General features: G+C 49.5%; 5 protein-coding genes across 5 annotated transcripts; 3 read left to right on the forward strand and 2 right to left on the reverse strand.

Moving 5' to 3' along the window:
* Positions 1–9: 9 nt before the first annotated feature.
* On the reverse strand, positions 10–657 carry GGI43DRAFT_429442 (PaaI family thioesterase; the record flags this gene model as incomplete). Its single annotated transcript, XM_083209116.1, has 1 exon — positions 10–657. One exon carries the CDS (start codon positions 655–657, stop codon positions 10–12), a length of 648 nt encoding a protein of 215 aa, XP_083064728.1.
* An 845-nt stretch (positions 658–1,502) lies between these two features.
* GGI43DRAFT_379287 (enoyl-CoA hydratase/isomerase family protein) lies at positions 1,503–2,422 on the forward strand (the record flags this gene model as incomplete). Its single annotated transcript, XM_083202817.1, has 2 exons — positions 1,503–1,690; positions 1,777–2,422. 2 exons carry the CDS (start codon positions 1,503–1,505, stop codon positions 2,420–2,422), a joined length of 834 nt encoding a protein of 277 aa, XP_083064729.1.
* Positions 2,423–3,309: 887 nt separating this feature from the next.
* GGI43DRAFT_392742 (apolipo protein O-domain-containing protein) lies at positions 3,310–4,527 on the forward strand. The gene is made up of 3 exons (XM_083204589.1): positions 3,310–3,448; positions 3,513–3,590; positions 3,657–4,527. Exons 1-3 carry the CDS (start codon positions 3,422–3,424, stop codon positions 4,302–4,304), a joined length of 753 nt encoding a protein of 250 aa, XP_083064730.1. The 5' UTR covers positions 3,310–3,421; the 3' UTR covers positions 4,305–4,527.
* A 9-nt stretch (positions 4,528–4,536) lies between these two features.
* GGI43DRAFT_143287 (tRNA-dihydrouridine(20) synthase (NAD(+))) lies at positions 4,537–6,102 on the reverse strand. The gene is made up of 2 exons (XM_083199318.1): positions 5,786–6,102; positions 4,537–5,723 (listed from the first exon to the last, which is right to left on the reverse strand). Exons 1-2 carry the CDS (start codon positions 5,952–5,954, stop codon positions 4,627–4,629), a joined length of 1,266 nt encoding a protein of 421 aa, XP_083064731.1. The 5' UTR covers positions 5,955–6,102; the 3' UTR covers positions 4,537–4,626.
* A 2,348-nt stretch (positions 6,103–8,450) lies between these two features.
* On the forward strand, positions 8,451–12,186 carry GGI43DRAFT_143153 (uncharacterized protein). Its single transcript, XM_083199316.1, has 2 exons — positions 8,451–11,908; positions 11,988–12,186. The coding sequence occupies exons 1-2, from the start codon at positions 8,647–8,649 to the stop codon at positions 12,056–12,058; spliced, it is 3,333 nt and encodes a 1,110-aa protein (XP_083064732.1). The 5' UTR covers positions 8,451–8,646; the 3' UTR covers positions 12,059–12,186.
* Positions 12,187–14,965: the final 2,779 nt, after the last annotated feature.

A 14,965-nucleotide genomic window follows, 5' to 3' on the forward strand; every position in this document is an offset into this window, starting at 1 on the left:
TTTTGAGGATTACAATTTAGAACTAGTCTTTATCCACAGCCCAGACGCCTCTAATTTGACTTCTTCTCGGCCTTGTGATTGACCGTTGACAGGCTCTATTTGAACAGCTTGTGCCTTCATCCAATGTTTCCGTCCATTATATGCTACGCACCAAGATTTGACTATCAAAACTCCTGGAGTCTTAACTGGGCGTTTGAATGCCACTTCGAGTTTTGATGTCAACAGAGTTCTCCTTACGTTGTCGATCTCTTTTGGATCAGTTGAGAAGTGCGCAGCTAGTGTATGAGCCATGGCTTCATCAAGAATAGTCGATAAAAGACCTCCATGAGCTGTTGAAGGATGCGAGCAAACACCCGGGCTGGATAATTCAAACAGCGTGATTAAGTGGGGAGGCGTATCTTCGTAAGAGTGAACAGACGAGGAGAAGCCATTCTTCGACTGTATGGTAGGATCGAATTCTGGAGCCTCTACTAATGCCGGAAGAGTTGCTTTCTTCAACATCAAGCAATGTGGTATTGTCGATCCAGTTGCAAGAGTCTCGGAAAAGAAAAAGTCTTCGCCGCTGAGCTTGCGAATCCGCCCCCAAACTGGCACAACCTCATAGTCTTGTGACTGCAAAGTTGGGATGATGTAAGAAATCTTAGAAAAGTGCTCCATTTTCCACCAATTGTTGCAGTGTATACAATGTACAGCTTGAATCCTCTGTATTGAAAGTTGAGAAATAAATTCTGATTAGATGTTGCTATTTTTCAAGTCTAGAAGATTATGCAGGCTATTGATTGCAGTATCATAAACGCACTTATAAGTGTTTGCTAAACTAGCTTCGCATGATGAGGCGCAACTATTCGCACGACATACCGTTTTGGTCAACTAGGGTATAATTTACTCTGCAAGGGGCGGAAGTTACCCTCCTTAGACCGTACAATCTACTTTGTAAATGCCGAGATAAGATGTATCGCGGACCTCGAAATATGCGCATCTCTCCGTGCGGGCGTCAAATATTGACTTGTAAGCCATGGGGGCTGACAAGCTCTCTTTTTCTGGTCAGAATATGCACACCCCGCAGCATCATGTGTTTCCCCCGTATTACTATTTTGCCGGATCCCATCGGAGCTTTGCACAGATTTGTAAGAGTGCCGTTTTCAGAGATAAAGTATAGTGGGCTAATATGTTATGAAATAGGTATACACTTCTAAAACTAAAAAAAAAAAAAAAAATACGCTGCGATAGTCGCCGTCTTGCAGCTTAATTATGCCAGATAGGATAGAAACTTGGATGTATCTATGGTTAGAAGATCCACAGTAATATTTAGGTCGCATGCAATCTAGCATGTGCTTTTTTATATCAGCATTTATATATTAAAATACTTTATTAGGACTACGTTGTTATAATCGTGGTACCAATGTATGCAGCTGTGCTATAATTATACACTTGATACTCGCCCATAACCGGATTCGCCTCAACCATTGCTCTCATTACCATCCTCTGTGTACCATATAAACATGCCAAACAACGCTATAACAGTCGATTATAAAGGGCGTATTGCTGTAATTACTCTTAATCAGCCTGAAAAGTACAATTCCTTCAATGAAGATCAGTTCTATTTTCTAGGGGAGTGTTTACGAGAAATTGCGAAGCACCATGAGGTTGCCATCACCTTGCTCATTGGAACCGGGCGGTTTTTCTCATCGTATGTTATAATAATACTTCACCCAATGTCAATTGCTTTGTCCCTCTGATACTTGATCAATGGCTAATTCTATGAATTTTATTCAGCGGCGCGGATGTAGCTGGTCTGGGTAAGGTAATGGCAGCGCCAAGCCGCAAAGATATTTTGGCGGCATCATTGTTCAACAATGTTGACCTTACTCGTGCGTTTTATACGCACCCCAAGATTTTGGTTGTGGGCCTTAATGGCCCCGTTGTCGGCTTTCCAGCGGCATTGATCTCGTTTGCTGATTTCATATACGCCCGGCCTCATGCATACTTGCTTCTTCCATTCTCATCACTTGGGTTTGCAGCTGAGGGAGGTGCTTCACGTGCGCTACGAGATCGTCTCGGCGTAGCCAAAGCAAAAGAAGCTCTGATGATGAGCAAACGTATTCCGTCTGAAGAACTTTTGGCGTGTGGATTCGTGAACAAGATTCTTCAGCCGCTCTCACATGGATCGAACGCGGATGGAGCTGACCCGTCAGAATTCCTGAAACAAGTCCTCAAGGAGGTCAATAAGGACCTCGGTAGTCATCTTAGTGACTCTAGTCTATTGGATATCAAGCAACAATTTTTCCAAGATGATAGACGGACATATGAGCATACAACTGTGCAGGAGGCATATACGGCGGTGGAGAAGATGTGCGCTGGCATTCCGCAAAAACAGATGCAAAGAATAGCCGCTGCCAAAAAGACGAAATCTAAATTATAATCGGAAATATATGAAAATAATATGACGGCAAATAGCATATAGTATATACTAAAGAAGACATCAAAGGGCGAGTCCCACGATTAGGAACCCTCCATGCCAGTCTTACAAAGATCTATGTCAGCACCCAAAAATCAACAGTTCTTGTATAGCTCGGCGTATCGCACTGTTATTCATTCCCTTGTTTGTATTCCATTAGCTCTAAATATTATGTCAATAGAGTATACTCCTAGCAGTACTGAACATTGGCGGAGCTATTAACATTGCGTACAAATGCTTTCTGGCCGTTGTTATATGGAATCTAAACTTATGGTGATCTAATTAGCTCTCAGATAACTTGTAATGGAAGAAATCTAATAAAATCCATCCATCAAGTCATTGCTTGTTTCAGGGGCGCCATCCTAGTAGTTTCCAATGGGGTAGGAGTTGGTTTGATCAGGTGGTAGGCGTTGGCAATCACGACTCGAACATTATCAAAATTGGTCAAAATGAGAACTCAGTGGAAATAAATATGTTAATTATTCTTGATATGTATTTGAAAAATACTAAGCATTACAAACATAAAGAGAAAACTGATATCCACAAGAAGAGATAACTGTTCTGGAGGATACGAGAACTGCACTAGGCTTAGGCACTAGTTTGTTTGCTGAAGACAAGTGTATTTATCGTGACAATAAGATGTATGTAAAAAGGGAGTGGGAGAAAAAAAAGAAACCACTGTACAAATAAAAAATAAGAGAAATTACTAAGTAAAATAACTGAGATACTTCCTATGCACTGAATGCATGCAGTAGAAATGACGGGATTGAGAGCGTGCTCGCCTCTTGGATTTCCCAATCCGGCAATAATCTAGCACCACCCAAAAGCCCCCGGGCCGGAATTTCTCTGCGCCGCTCCATCCATCGGAATAGAGCGGGTAGGCGAAACAAGATCGCATGAGCGGCCTTTTCCAAAAATACGTCGTTGAATCTTCTCGAAGCTCCGCCAGAATCGCCTGCAATCATGGCCGCGAGAGTGCTCCTGCAACGGGTAGGTAATTGGGAATTGGATTTACAGCATGTGCAGGCTAATTGACTGGTTTTTTCTGCTTTAGCGCTTTGCGCCGCTGGCCGCAGCCGCCCTGGGTGGTATTGCTTTTTCTCCAGCGGTTGCCTTTGCTGAGGCTCCCAAGGTATGTCGATAAAAGTTGTTTCTATTTCTTTTTGTAAGATATGACCTTCTAATCGGGCTTGAACAGAGAAAACCCATCTACGATGACGCCGAGCACTACTCTCCGCTGCCCTCAGCGCCATCACCGCCGGCGATTCTCCCGAGCCAGCCCATCCAGGACAACAACAGCAGCACCGAGGAGGAGCAGCCGTCCTGGACCCCTACCCCTACAGACCGCCTAGCCGTCCAGATCGGCCGAGCGCGCCTGTTCCTCTACGACGTCGCCGTCGCCGCCGAGAACAAGGTCAACCAGACCGTTGACTCAGCCTTCGACCTCGAGCAGTCCTTCACCCGCACAATCGCCTCCCTGGCACCTCCCCGAGAGAGCGGCGAGAAGCTTATGCCCGGCGCCATCTACGTCCTCGTCGCCGCCATGGCCGGTAGCATCCTCACCCGCAACCGCAGCGTCGTCCTGCGCGCCACCATGCCCTTCGCCCTGGGTGTCGGTGCCGGCTGGACCGTGCTCCCCATCACCATGAGGAACGTCTCCGACCTGGCGTGGAAGTACGAGCAAAAGTTCCCCGCCGTGGCCGAGTCTCACATCAAGCTGCGTGAGGGTATCCAGAAGACCATTTCGTTTGCCAAGGTCCATAGGGAGGTCGGTGTACAATATGTCGACGACAAGGTCACTGATGTGCGGGAGGCGTTGGAGAACTGGGTTAAGCAGGGGAAATAAAAAAGGGGAAAACATACGTGTGTTATTAAAAAAGCGACTGTACCATTACATAGAGATTTTTGTTGTTAAAAACCGTTCTTTTTACATCTCATTCGGTTCATAAGGAGACTTCAACACGGCTGAGACGAGATATAAAAAAAGAAAAGAGCAAGAGGGGCATGAGATGTTGGGAAGATAGTAACAGAGATATTTCAGAATATACAAATACATATTCATTTTTAAATACTGCAGCTGAGGTATAAATTCGTGTCCATTGAGGCGTATGCTATTGGATATGTCTATTGTTCATTACTTATGATATCTGTCTAATATTTGAGCTACATCACACTGATATGATGGGTTTCAGCTCCATTTCTGGCTGCGCACTAGCTACTCGCTCAGATAGCGTCTTTTTCTGCTGTGTCTTGACTCTTGCTTGACCAGTCTGTCCACCGGCGGCCAGGGCAGTGGCGTTTGATTTACCCTTTTTTGATTGCTTCACCGGTAGCTTGTCGAGTCCTCGTCTGACGTCTGCCTCCTGGGCCTGCTCCATAAATTCTTCGTGACCCAGCATCTGACAAACAGCTGTATAATTCTTGCTTTGCGTCAAGGGCTGGTGGAGCCCGGCTCTTCCGGGAACCATCTGAGCCAGGAGATATTTCGTGTTGCCGAATCGGTTCTCGACATCCATGGCCGTCTTGACGTATTCCTTGACGACCTCTTCCCAAGGGGCAAGGCCCCCATCAGCCTCAGCCCTAAAGCAACTAGGATTCTTCTCCGCAGATACGGCAATCATGGCACCATCTGCGCCGAATTCCTGTGCCAATTTTAGACCTTGGTCTCTGGACTCCACATCGCCATTCATCAAGCACGCCACGCCAGCCTCGTGGCAAATGTCGGCAATCATACGCAGCTGGCCACGGATAGCACGTTCTCGGGGACGCATTGGTGTGGTTCGGCAATGGACCGTGAGGCCAGTAATGCCCGTGGCGACGAGTCTTCTGACAAGGGCCTCGGTCTCAGCTGGCGTTTCAAGAATGCGAATTTTGACGCTAATGCCGATTTCGAATTCGGGGGTGATGTTCTTGACAAGTGTTTCTAGAATGGCGCATAACTTGTCAGGAGTCCGCAGCAGGGCAGCGCCCATGCCGCCGTGTGTGCTGAAGGGCTTAGGGCATCCGGCATTGACATCAATGCCAGCAACGTCCGCTGCGACCAATCTTGCGGCTTGTAATGCGCGGTCCGGATCAGATGTGCCAATCTGAAAGATGAGCCTGTTCTTCTCCTTTTCAGGGTGAGTGGCATAGATGATGTTTTCCTTTGCGTCCGGCGGGGGCTCTTTCTGTCCATGGGAAGCAACTCGAAACCATTCGACCGTCTGGGTAGCCTCGTTGTAACGTCTCGTCGTCCCGATAATTGCGCGGTCCACAGTTTCAGGGCCTATTATGTTTACGTTAAAAATCTGTAATATGGCAGAGAAAAGAAGTCCTGTATATACTCACCCCACACGAGGTCGGCGCCGTACTTGAGTGCCAACAGACGAGAGGGAAGTTCTCCAGAGCGCACCATTGGCGCAAGGACAACCTTGCCGCGGTAGTCGACGCCGCGGCGAGGGATGGGGACCATCTTGACCTCTGAAGCCATGATTCTATTCAGCAACCTAGAGAGCATGCCACTCGGGGAGGGAGGCACTACTACATGCTCTTTTCAAGGTTGAAACTAGATGAGGCGAATCAAAAGTTGAAGTGGGATGCCACACTAGGCCGAGATGATGATTCATCTAGCGTTTATCGGCGTTATCTCTTATCGATAACGGCATCTTTATTAATATACTCTGGAGACTTGCTCCGAGGTGGGGTCACGGACTCGGCGCCGAAGCGCTGCTCCGCTTGTTGAATCTAGATGCTTGTCTCGCAGCCACAGGGACTCAGTATATAATATTAGATATGTGTGAGACCAAATGTGGAAATGAGGAGCAACAGTCCAGGGCGGCAGCTCGCTTGCGTCCGGAATGCGCCCAAAGCACCACGTAGCAACGATGGGAATGCCCGCAATCTTAAAATCTACGCAGATGGGGTCCATGGAATATTGGCTAAATTGCAGGCGATAAAGGCTTGTGGTATTGGGAGTGGAAGTAATCAAATGCTAAATGTCGCGTGACAGTTTACTTTCCGCTAAGACTGAGGACAAACTTCGTCTGGCGGGGCGCTGGACTTGCAGCTTGATGCAGCCGATAGCGGTTGGAAAAAAGAGGTACCACCTTGATTGCTCGGGGCCGCTTCTACTCACGTTCCCGAGTATCGTCTACCCAGAAGATGCTTGTATGCAGCTCGACAACAAGCGCAAAAATAGCTGCAATTTCGAAAATAGTGCCACTAATAGTGGTCCCTCGGATTAGTCTGTAGTTTAGTGATCCCTGACGCAGCTGGAATGAATAATGCTGCTATTTCAGGCCTTTCTCCCCGACGGCGATACGATGTTTTGTCGACGATGTTGATGAGTCGCTCCTTCGCAGCGCTCGGGAATATGTATGCGAGGCTGCGTCTATTTTGGGCGCACGTACCAGGAGGGTGTGTGGGATTGAGCGGTGCGGTGCAACCCATGATTACGAGGCGCGATCTCCAAGCGCACAAAGAATTTCGAATTCGGGACGCGACTAGGAGACAAGATCTTGATGTGCCCCCCAGTCGCCCGCTATGGATAAACAAGGCTATAACTTGCGTAGATCAAATGCTGTCCTGCCCTAAGACCTAGTACCAATACACGTTGACTATTGCTACAGCTATTACTACTTTCAGAGGATCCTTTTTGTTCAGACGCTGAGAATAGTTTTGAATTGGCTTTGATTTGAATCAATATCTTCGAAACATTGGGAAATATGTATGTAGTACCTGGGCAATTATAGCGAATATGTAGGCCCATTCCTTAATTCCCCTTATACAACTATTGCGCGGCCAACCCTCGCCCGCGTAGAGCCTGATTTGTTTCGAAGAGAAGACAAGGTCGACCAGCCGACAAGGGAGGCGAAGAAAAAAGGGAACAACAGCCTGATCTCGCCGCATGCGTCGTCCTTCAATATTGAACGAGATGAGTTTGAACCTCGGGTTAGGGTGGTCATGGCGCTTGGTTTCAGGGATCTCGACAGGCTGGCTCTAACGTTGTATTAGCCGGGTTTAGCACTCAAAGCGGCCACCCAAGGGACCTCAAAGCACCTGAAAGGCTACGGGTGATTGATAGCCCTGGAGGTTGATTCGACTTAGCGGCCAACAGGACAGCGAGCAACAGACAAAAGAAAAGAGATGCTCGCCTGGGCCTGCGGGCTCGGCGCTAAAGAAGGCGATGCCCCCAACTTTGGCTCGCTGTTCTCGTACCAGCTCTGCCACTCAGCGAATTAGGCGCCATCAGGCTGGGCAGATGGGCTCTGACCCCACTATTAAGCCACTATTAAGCCCCTCCTGGCCCGCGATGAGCACAAGGAGGAGACGCTCAGGGGCTGGTTGGTGGGGAGAGCGACGAAGAGAAATGGAGGTCACTGCGAGCAGAGGACATGTACAGTAGATTGCCTTAGCTCACGACAGTGGATTTCCATGTTGGTGGTGGCGTGGTTGAGGACACCGAGAGAGGGGAAAACACGAACAAAGCATTAATAGAATATGCACAACAAGACAGAGTCCCCAGCAAAAGCGAGAATACGAAGCGAAGCTTTTCGTATTGGCCAATAGACAATGCTACGGTACTTGTTTTATTTAGTACCGGCTCAGACCCTGCAGCCGGCCAGCTTTGTTCGTCCCTGGGAGTACATGCTTTGCGGTACCTGCACCCCTGGGTCTGTGATAAGGGTCGTCTCCATCTCCAGAAGGGCTGTGGGTTTGCGAGCTGCGTGGTCTAGCCGTCTTGAATGCTCTGAAACTTCCTTGCCATTCCCTGGAGACGCCGATCAAGTCCAATTGGATTCCCTCGTGACGACATAGCACCTGGTGCGGGAGTAAATCCTAATAAACCTGCCGTGCAAAAGTGCACCCTCCCAGGCCTCTGTAGCAGTTGGTGGTACTTGTACGAGTTGCATCCCAAAAAAACAATCGACGTTCCCGCCCCATGCCAAGGCCTGCGTCTCTTCTGCATATGCTGGCCGGCCAAACACATCCCTCCTACAGCTTCATCGCCCGTTTCTTGCGGCTTCAGCGTCTGCACTGCAGTCATCTAGTCGTCGCGCACGGGGAGTAAGACTCCTCGCTGCCAGTGTTTTTCCAGAGCCGGCGACGGGGGGTGCCAACCACGTACCATATCTTGGCGGTACAGAACGTCCAGGAGAGCACAGCGAGACCATCCTCCCGCCCGCACCAGGTCCTGTAGTCTATCAACAATGGAGAACGCACAATCGTACATGGCCGACGAGGGCAAGTCGTCCAAGAGGGGACGGCTGATGGGCAAGCTGTTTAAAGGCGGCAAGGACCGCAAGCTGGAGGAGAGCAACAATGCATCCAACCTGGACGCCTTCCTGAGCTCGGCCGACACCCTCAACGTTACACATCCTCCTCCACCGCTTCCTCCCACGGTCGCCCTGCCGAAGCTCGACACCAGCATCTCCCGCTTTCCCCAGGCCCTGGCCGTCAACCAGCAGGCCCAGCAGAACCGTCCTCTCGCTCCAGGCGCCGGCGTCGAAGTGCGATCCCCAAAGCGAAGCCCACGACCGAGCCGCAAGGGCCTCTCCGTCAAGTTCACGGAGGTGTACCCCGACGTCATCGGCGAAGGCGGTGACGAGTGTGAGAACCCAACCATAGAGATATCGAGGCGAAAGGGCCAACAGTCGTCTCCCCCGCCTATGACTCCCCAGAGTCGACCAAAGCCCCCCTCAAGCAAGCCCTCTTACTCGAACAGTGACATATCATCAGCACAGGATGATTTCATACCCAAACCTATATCCCGAGTTCAGACTTCGTTCTCGTCCATCTATAGTCCTGATGCTGACACCAAGACTCTGCCAAAAACGAGAACGAATTCGTCGCTCGGGGCGGACCGCCAGAACTCCCTGGACCCTGGAAGGAACCTCTCCCCAGGAGGATTCTTGGGAGCTCCAGGTGGAAGAAATGATGAAAACAGAAAGTCGTTTATCGAAGTCCAAAACGCGCAGATGGCATTGGCCGAAGGAAGAGCCTTTGCCAAGGCTGTCCGCACCGCCAGTGCGGCTTCCGAGCACGACTGGGGCGAGAGGAAGCTGCCTCCATCCCGCGAACTGAACGATTCGCCAGAACCTACATCTCCCGAAGCCCAAATGAGGCCCACGGAATACAGTCCTGTTACCTCCCTGTCTACAACCTCCAGCTCGCCGAACAATTCAAACCCGCCAAAACAGATACCACGACGCCCCAGCGGCACCCAGAATGAGCCCGCATCGCGCCCTCCACCCTCCATGGCCTCAAGAGCTCTTTCGGTCCGAGTGACCGATGCAGCGGCAGCTAATGAAGCTCTCAAGACTTTCATTGCTAGAAGCAGACACCTATTTGCGCTATTTCGACTACATGCCGAGCAGGTAAAGCCGCTGGGGTCTTGCACTCAATCACAACTTGCGCGGGGTAGCTTGTGGTGGTTTTTGAAGGGCAGAATGGGTTTGGAGGCAGCTATACGAGACCGCCCAACTACCCCCCAGTCACAAATGCAGCTCGATCTTGACCGACAACAGGCACACTCTAACCTGGCCAAATCGTATTGGCTTTGCCAGGAAGTCCTTCCCGATCTTGTCGAATCCCAAGGTCAAGCCCCAGACCCCGAGGTTGCTGATGTGGCCAAGAATCTGGTCACTGCCTTGTCGAAACTGGCAATTTCGATGAAGCGAAATGAAATTCTGCCACCGGAAGATGCCGTACTACCGCAAACCATCGACAAGTCAATCTGGGTGGAATATCCTCCTCTAAGCCAGGATCTGGTGGCTTTAATGACGGGCAACTGGGGCGGCGGCCTCACCGCAATGCAGCATCCCATGAACTATCTGGAGCTACTGGACGCATTCCCTGTGGGTGATACGGCAGAGACATTTTGCTACGGGAGAATGTCGGCGGATGTGTTCTTGATGGAGCAAGGAAGAGAGAACAAGCAGCTACGCTTCCCCTGCATGGTTTCCTTGGTTCGACCCAGCAAGCATAATGGACTCATCTTTGTTGTATCTAGCCAGGATGGTAACATCCAGCTACCTATCCAAGACCGAACCAAAGGAACCGGACCAACGTGGGAGGATATCCGCTGGAGGCCCGAGACATCTTCCTTTGATCTACGTCTGCCGCGTGGCTTCAAGGTGGCCTTGCATTTATCCCAGGGTGATTACAAGATGCTTTACAACATGTACGACTACGCCACAAAGCTCCAAGCGACTCTCCAGCCTCGGCCAGACGAACAGGTCGTGTTTCGAAACAGCCTCCGATCATTCCAGTACCTGGATGCGGATCCCAACTCCCGAGCTTTCCCTAAAGAACCGATACCTTCTTGCGATGTAGCTCTCTTCGAAAAACTCCGAAAAGAGAATGGTCCTCAAGGCCAACGAACCTGGCACACCGGATTCCGTATTGCAGTTGTCACAGGACCAAAGACGAGGACAGCTTGTGGAGTGTCTCACTCTTATCCTCCCCCGCTGCCTGTGCAGTTTGGATTCTTTAGAGCTGAAGGAGACTTGCCTGCTTTTTCGGTCAAATTTGAAAATGGCCGGCAGAAAGGACGTATGGTCATGGTATTTAGTGACGAAAAGGAGCGAAATCGCTTCCACTCTCTACTCACGGGTACATCTGTAGAGCCTGGCGAGAAGGTTTTCGCCGATGTGCCAATTGCCGCCGTTACTATTGCCCAAAGCCTTCGTGAGCCACTTGGCATGTCACCCTTCAGCCGACTGCAGTGGAAAGCAGGCAGAGTCGTGAATGACGAGTACGGCGCTGATGGAGAGGAAGTCCCTACGGTCCTCGCAGACAGGCTGAGGATTGTTCTAGAGCATCAGTTTGGTACGATTACTGACAGAATCAATGTCGAGCCTGGCGAACTACGCATGCGTCTGGAGGTTAGCAACGCCAGAGTGCTCAAGCTCCTTCGCCAGCCCCAGCAGGATATGACTATTGCCATTGCAGAATCGCAAGTGGGCAAGGACGTGCCGAGGAACATGTGGGACTCGCTGCAGCTGATCAAGATGAATCAAACGATACGATCAATCGAATTCAACAACCTCAAGGACCTCCATGCCTTTCAGTTTGCGGTTTTCGGCTTCGAAGTCATTTTTGATTCATTGGCAGTGACCTTTGCCATTGCTCGACGCCGCATGGTTGTGCCCATCCACAAGAAGTGGGAGGCAGGATACACCAGAATCCAGATCATCAAGCAAGAGGACAAGCAGCTGCAGCTGTTGGCATTTTTCGAAGAGTTTAGCCATGGGCACTGCATGAATTTCGTGTTGAAGCAAACAGATCTGTACGAGGCCTTCCATAGAAGCGGCAAGTCGGGCATCAGATTTATCGACGCCAAGTTCCCTCTCCCGCGGCTGCCGGCCGACAAGGATGGGGATTACGATGATATGGCCTTTGTCTGCCTGGATCTACCGGACCTGCCGGGCGAGCATGATGATATTTCGATCATGTTTGAAAACGAAGAAGGTAAGCCCACGTGTTTTTGTCGTATTTACTGATCAAGAAGGAAAGGGATGAGCTGTTTGCTGACAATATGCATGCATAGACCGGGATCGCCTTGCGCAGTGTCTTCCAGCCCCCATAAAGGGCTCTTCGAGAATATCACGAGTGAAATGAGTGGATAGCAGCTACGAGGATACGTAAAATGTCAACTTGAATGAAACTGGTGACGGCACGCGCGCATGAACAGTGGTCACGCTGCGTGCCCCCCAAACACGTTGTCTAAGAGCTGCAACATAGCAAGCAATATGCATCCTGCTTTCTAGCGTGCCGGAGTTTTTGGAGTAGACTACTATTAGTATCATGGGATATTAAAAGCAACGAAAGAGCGGATTCAAGGAGTAGAAGAGCAGAGCCACGAGGAAGTCGGACATGGATGTGTGTGGGGGAAAGAGCCTATCGATGAGGTTATCTACCAGTATAAGAGCATGCAACCTATGCTTCTATGGAGGCATACTATATGAATACCCAAGAAGAAAAAAATATGAAGAGCAGGAGCATGACCCTGATATGAAGAACGGCGTCAGATATAGCGATTGATGTATTTTTTTCTTTTCTTTTTCTTGCGCAAGCATTGGCTGAGGAAGATTACGGGAGATAGAGTACCTTGGAAAGACTATGCCCCTCTTGCTCTCGCCGGGCCGACCAAAAGCAGTTATAAATTAACAAATTAACAAGATACTGGTGTGTGTGTGTATATACCTGGAGTATTAGTTTCCTCTTTTCTTCTTTACTGTTTCTAGAACCACAAGCGCCTCTTGACAAAGGGGGATGGTTAGATTAATTGGACCGAATGATGTATAAAATGACACGATGTTGTCTGAACTCGTGGTATTGTGACAAGTCTAGACCTATCTGTGGGAAGAGCGCCACACACCAACCTGGGCAATTGATGGTCCCGTCAGCCGGAGACATAAGATCAAAAGCCGTAGTAATCCTCGGATCAACACAAAAGATAGGCGGTGGCAAGTCTTTTTCGAATCAAGAAAACAGGTCTTTGGCCTATTCCCGAGTAAGTTGCTCCTAACTGTAAGAGGACATGGCGGGAAAGTATTTTCCCAAATGTCAAAGAATTGATTCGGGAGCGGCGGGATACTAAGGGGGGCTGATTCCTTTTCTCCTTTGTTTAAACCGGGAGATTTAAACCGGGAGTAAGGTCGCGTGGACGCCTCTTTTTATGTATGATTTTTTTTTTGTAGGTGTAGGATCCAGACCTATCTTTTAAATGGCCGGAGTTTATATCGACTCCGAAGAGCGTGGGTTGCCTTTTTACTAGGACCCCCCGCGGCTTCGGGGAGAATTCCGGCAACCGAATTGATTACTGCTATGGGATAAAGTGTTTTCTGGACAAGGGAAAGGGGTGATTTTGTTGGGGAAGGATGGCTCTAACTTTTTAATATATTGTTGCTGTCATAGTATGTACCTAGTGAGATCGAGGAGAGAGGGGAAAAAAACAAAAATCGTTGGCTGCTTATGGCTTGTCAAGTAATAGTTTCTGCTGGCTTCTTGCAGTATTACTCATTGAGGGTCTATTACGATGGAGCGCTTGGGCTAGAAAGGAAGTCATCTTGCGCCGAGAACTGCTGTTCTAGGGGTGTACGGTAAGTTTTGGTGCAGGTTCAGTAGGTGATTTGAGGGTCCAGTCATAGTGCTTGAAAGCACCACGATACATGTATATGTTCTTCTAGGCCAGAACTAGATCTGCTCTGTCGATGTACTTGGTTCAGCCCAAGCATCAGTCTGGCTGCCTTACATGTCTTAGTGACAAGTACCGCACGACACGTGTAATTCTCTCATACCTCTAATTCCCTCTATGCATAAATGTCTGACTTGCCTCGTCACTACACCACGCGGCCAAATGAAGATGAGTACGTGTAATGTACATAGATATATCCCGCTGACCTAATTCCGAGCTCTGTTCGCTTGTCAACCATGTGTTGGATCCGTCTGGAACGGCCTTAGCCTGGCGCCTTGCGGAGGGTCCTAGCGCACAACGTCATAGAGAATGTTGGGGACACTAATGTACAGAGGACATGAAAAGCATGTGACAGTCTCGCTTTTGGCTGGGGTATTGAGTACCTCGTATTTCGTGTCCTGACAAAGGCGTCCTTTTTAACATGTGCCAAGGCTTGCTCTTTGTTCCTTTTTTCGCCGCCCACCATTGTCTTCTATGGCATCATCGGCCGCAGAGGAGGCCTCAGTAAGGGTCTACGAATGGCCTTACGTAGCCGTCTGTAGGCACCCGAGCTGCGAAAGAGACAGCCTAATAGCAGCGAACAGAGAGCTCCGGCAGCCAGCAACGGCTATGGACGTAGAAACCAGCTTAACCTTCTAGCCTTTTCCATGTATGATTCAACGCATCTGGGTGGCTGCAGGGTCATTGTATTGTATATCCCGTGTACATGGATGCGGTCCAAAGTAGATCAGCTCATTGACGCAGGGCCGTAGTACACTGGCACCTTCACTTGGCTGCATTCCTGGCTAAAAACATGACAAGACAAAAACTTACCCCGGCTGATCCATCTATTGGTCTTTCTAGCTTGACGTAGTTTTTCTTCTTCTTTCTTTTGCCTTGGCATTTTCCTTCTTCTTTTCCTTCTTTCTTTCTCCTTCTTTCTCCTCCATCGCCTTCATCTTCTCCTCGCATCCTACGCACCTCTTAACTTTTCTGCGAAGCGCCTCTCTTCGGAGCCAAGCGGACGGACTTGAGCCGTCTTATTCACTTACTCCATTAGCCGCCGTGAGCTGCCAGTTAGACAATACGTCAGTATAGACAGACTCCGCCACCGTATAAGGCGCTTCAACGCCCACAAAAACCAGCGGTTACAAGCCCCCCCAAGCCTGTCCAGATATTTGGGATTCACAGTCGATTTCGGCTGCCAAGAAGAGGGCATTCAGCTCGCCCTGCCGCAGCTTCGTTGAATGCTAGCTCTCGCCACGAAAGCCTCTTACACGCGCTTAGCCCGGTCTCTATTTTTTTTGACTGCCCTTGTTCAATCGGATTTTTGATAAGGAAAAAAGGAG

This window comes from Trichoderma evansii, assembly GCF_050947405.1.
Source record: "Trichoderma evansii strain SZMC 28006 chromosome Unknown GGI43scaffold_2, whole genome shotgun sequence".
NCBI classification, from domain to species: domain Eukaryota; kingdom Fungi; phylum Ascomycota; class Sordariomycetes; order Hypocreales; family Hypocreaceae; genus Trichoderma; species Trichoderma evansii.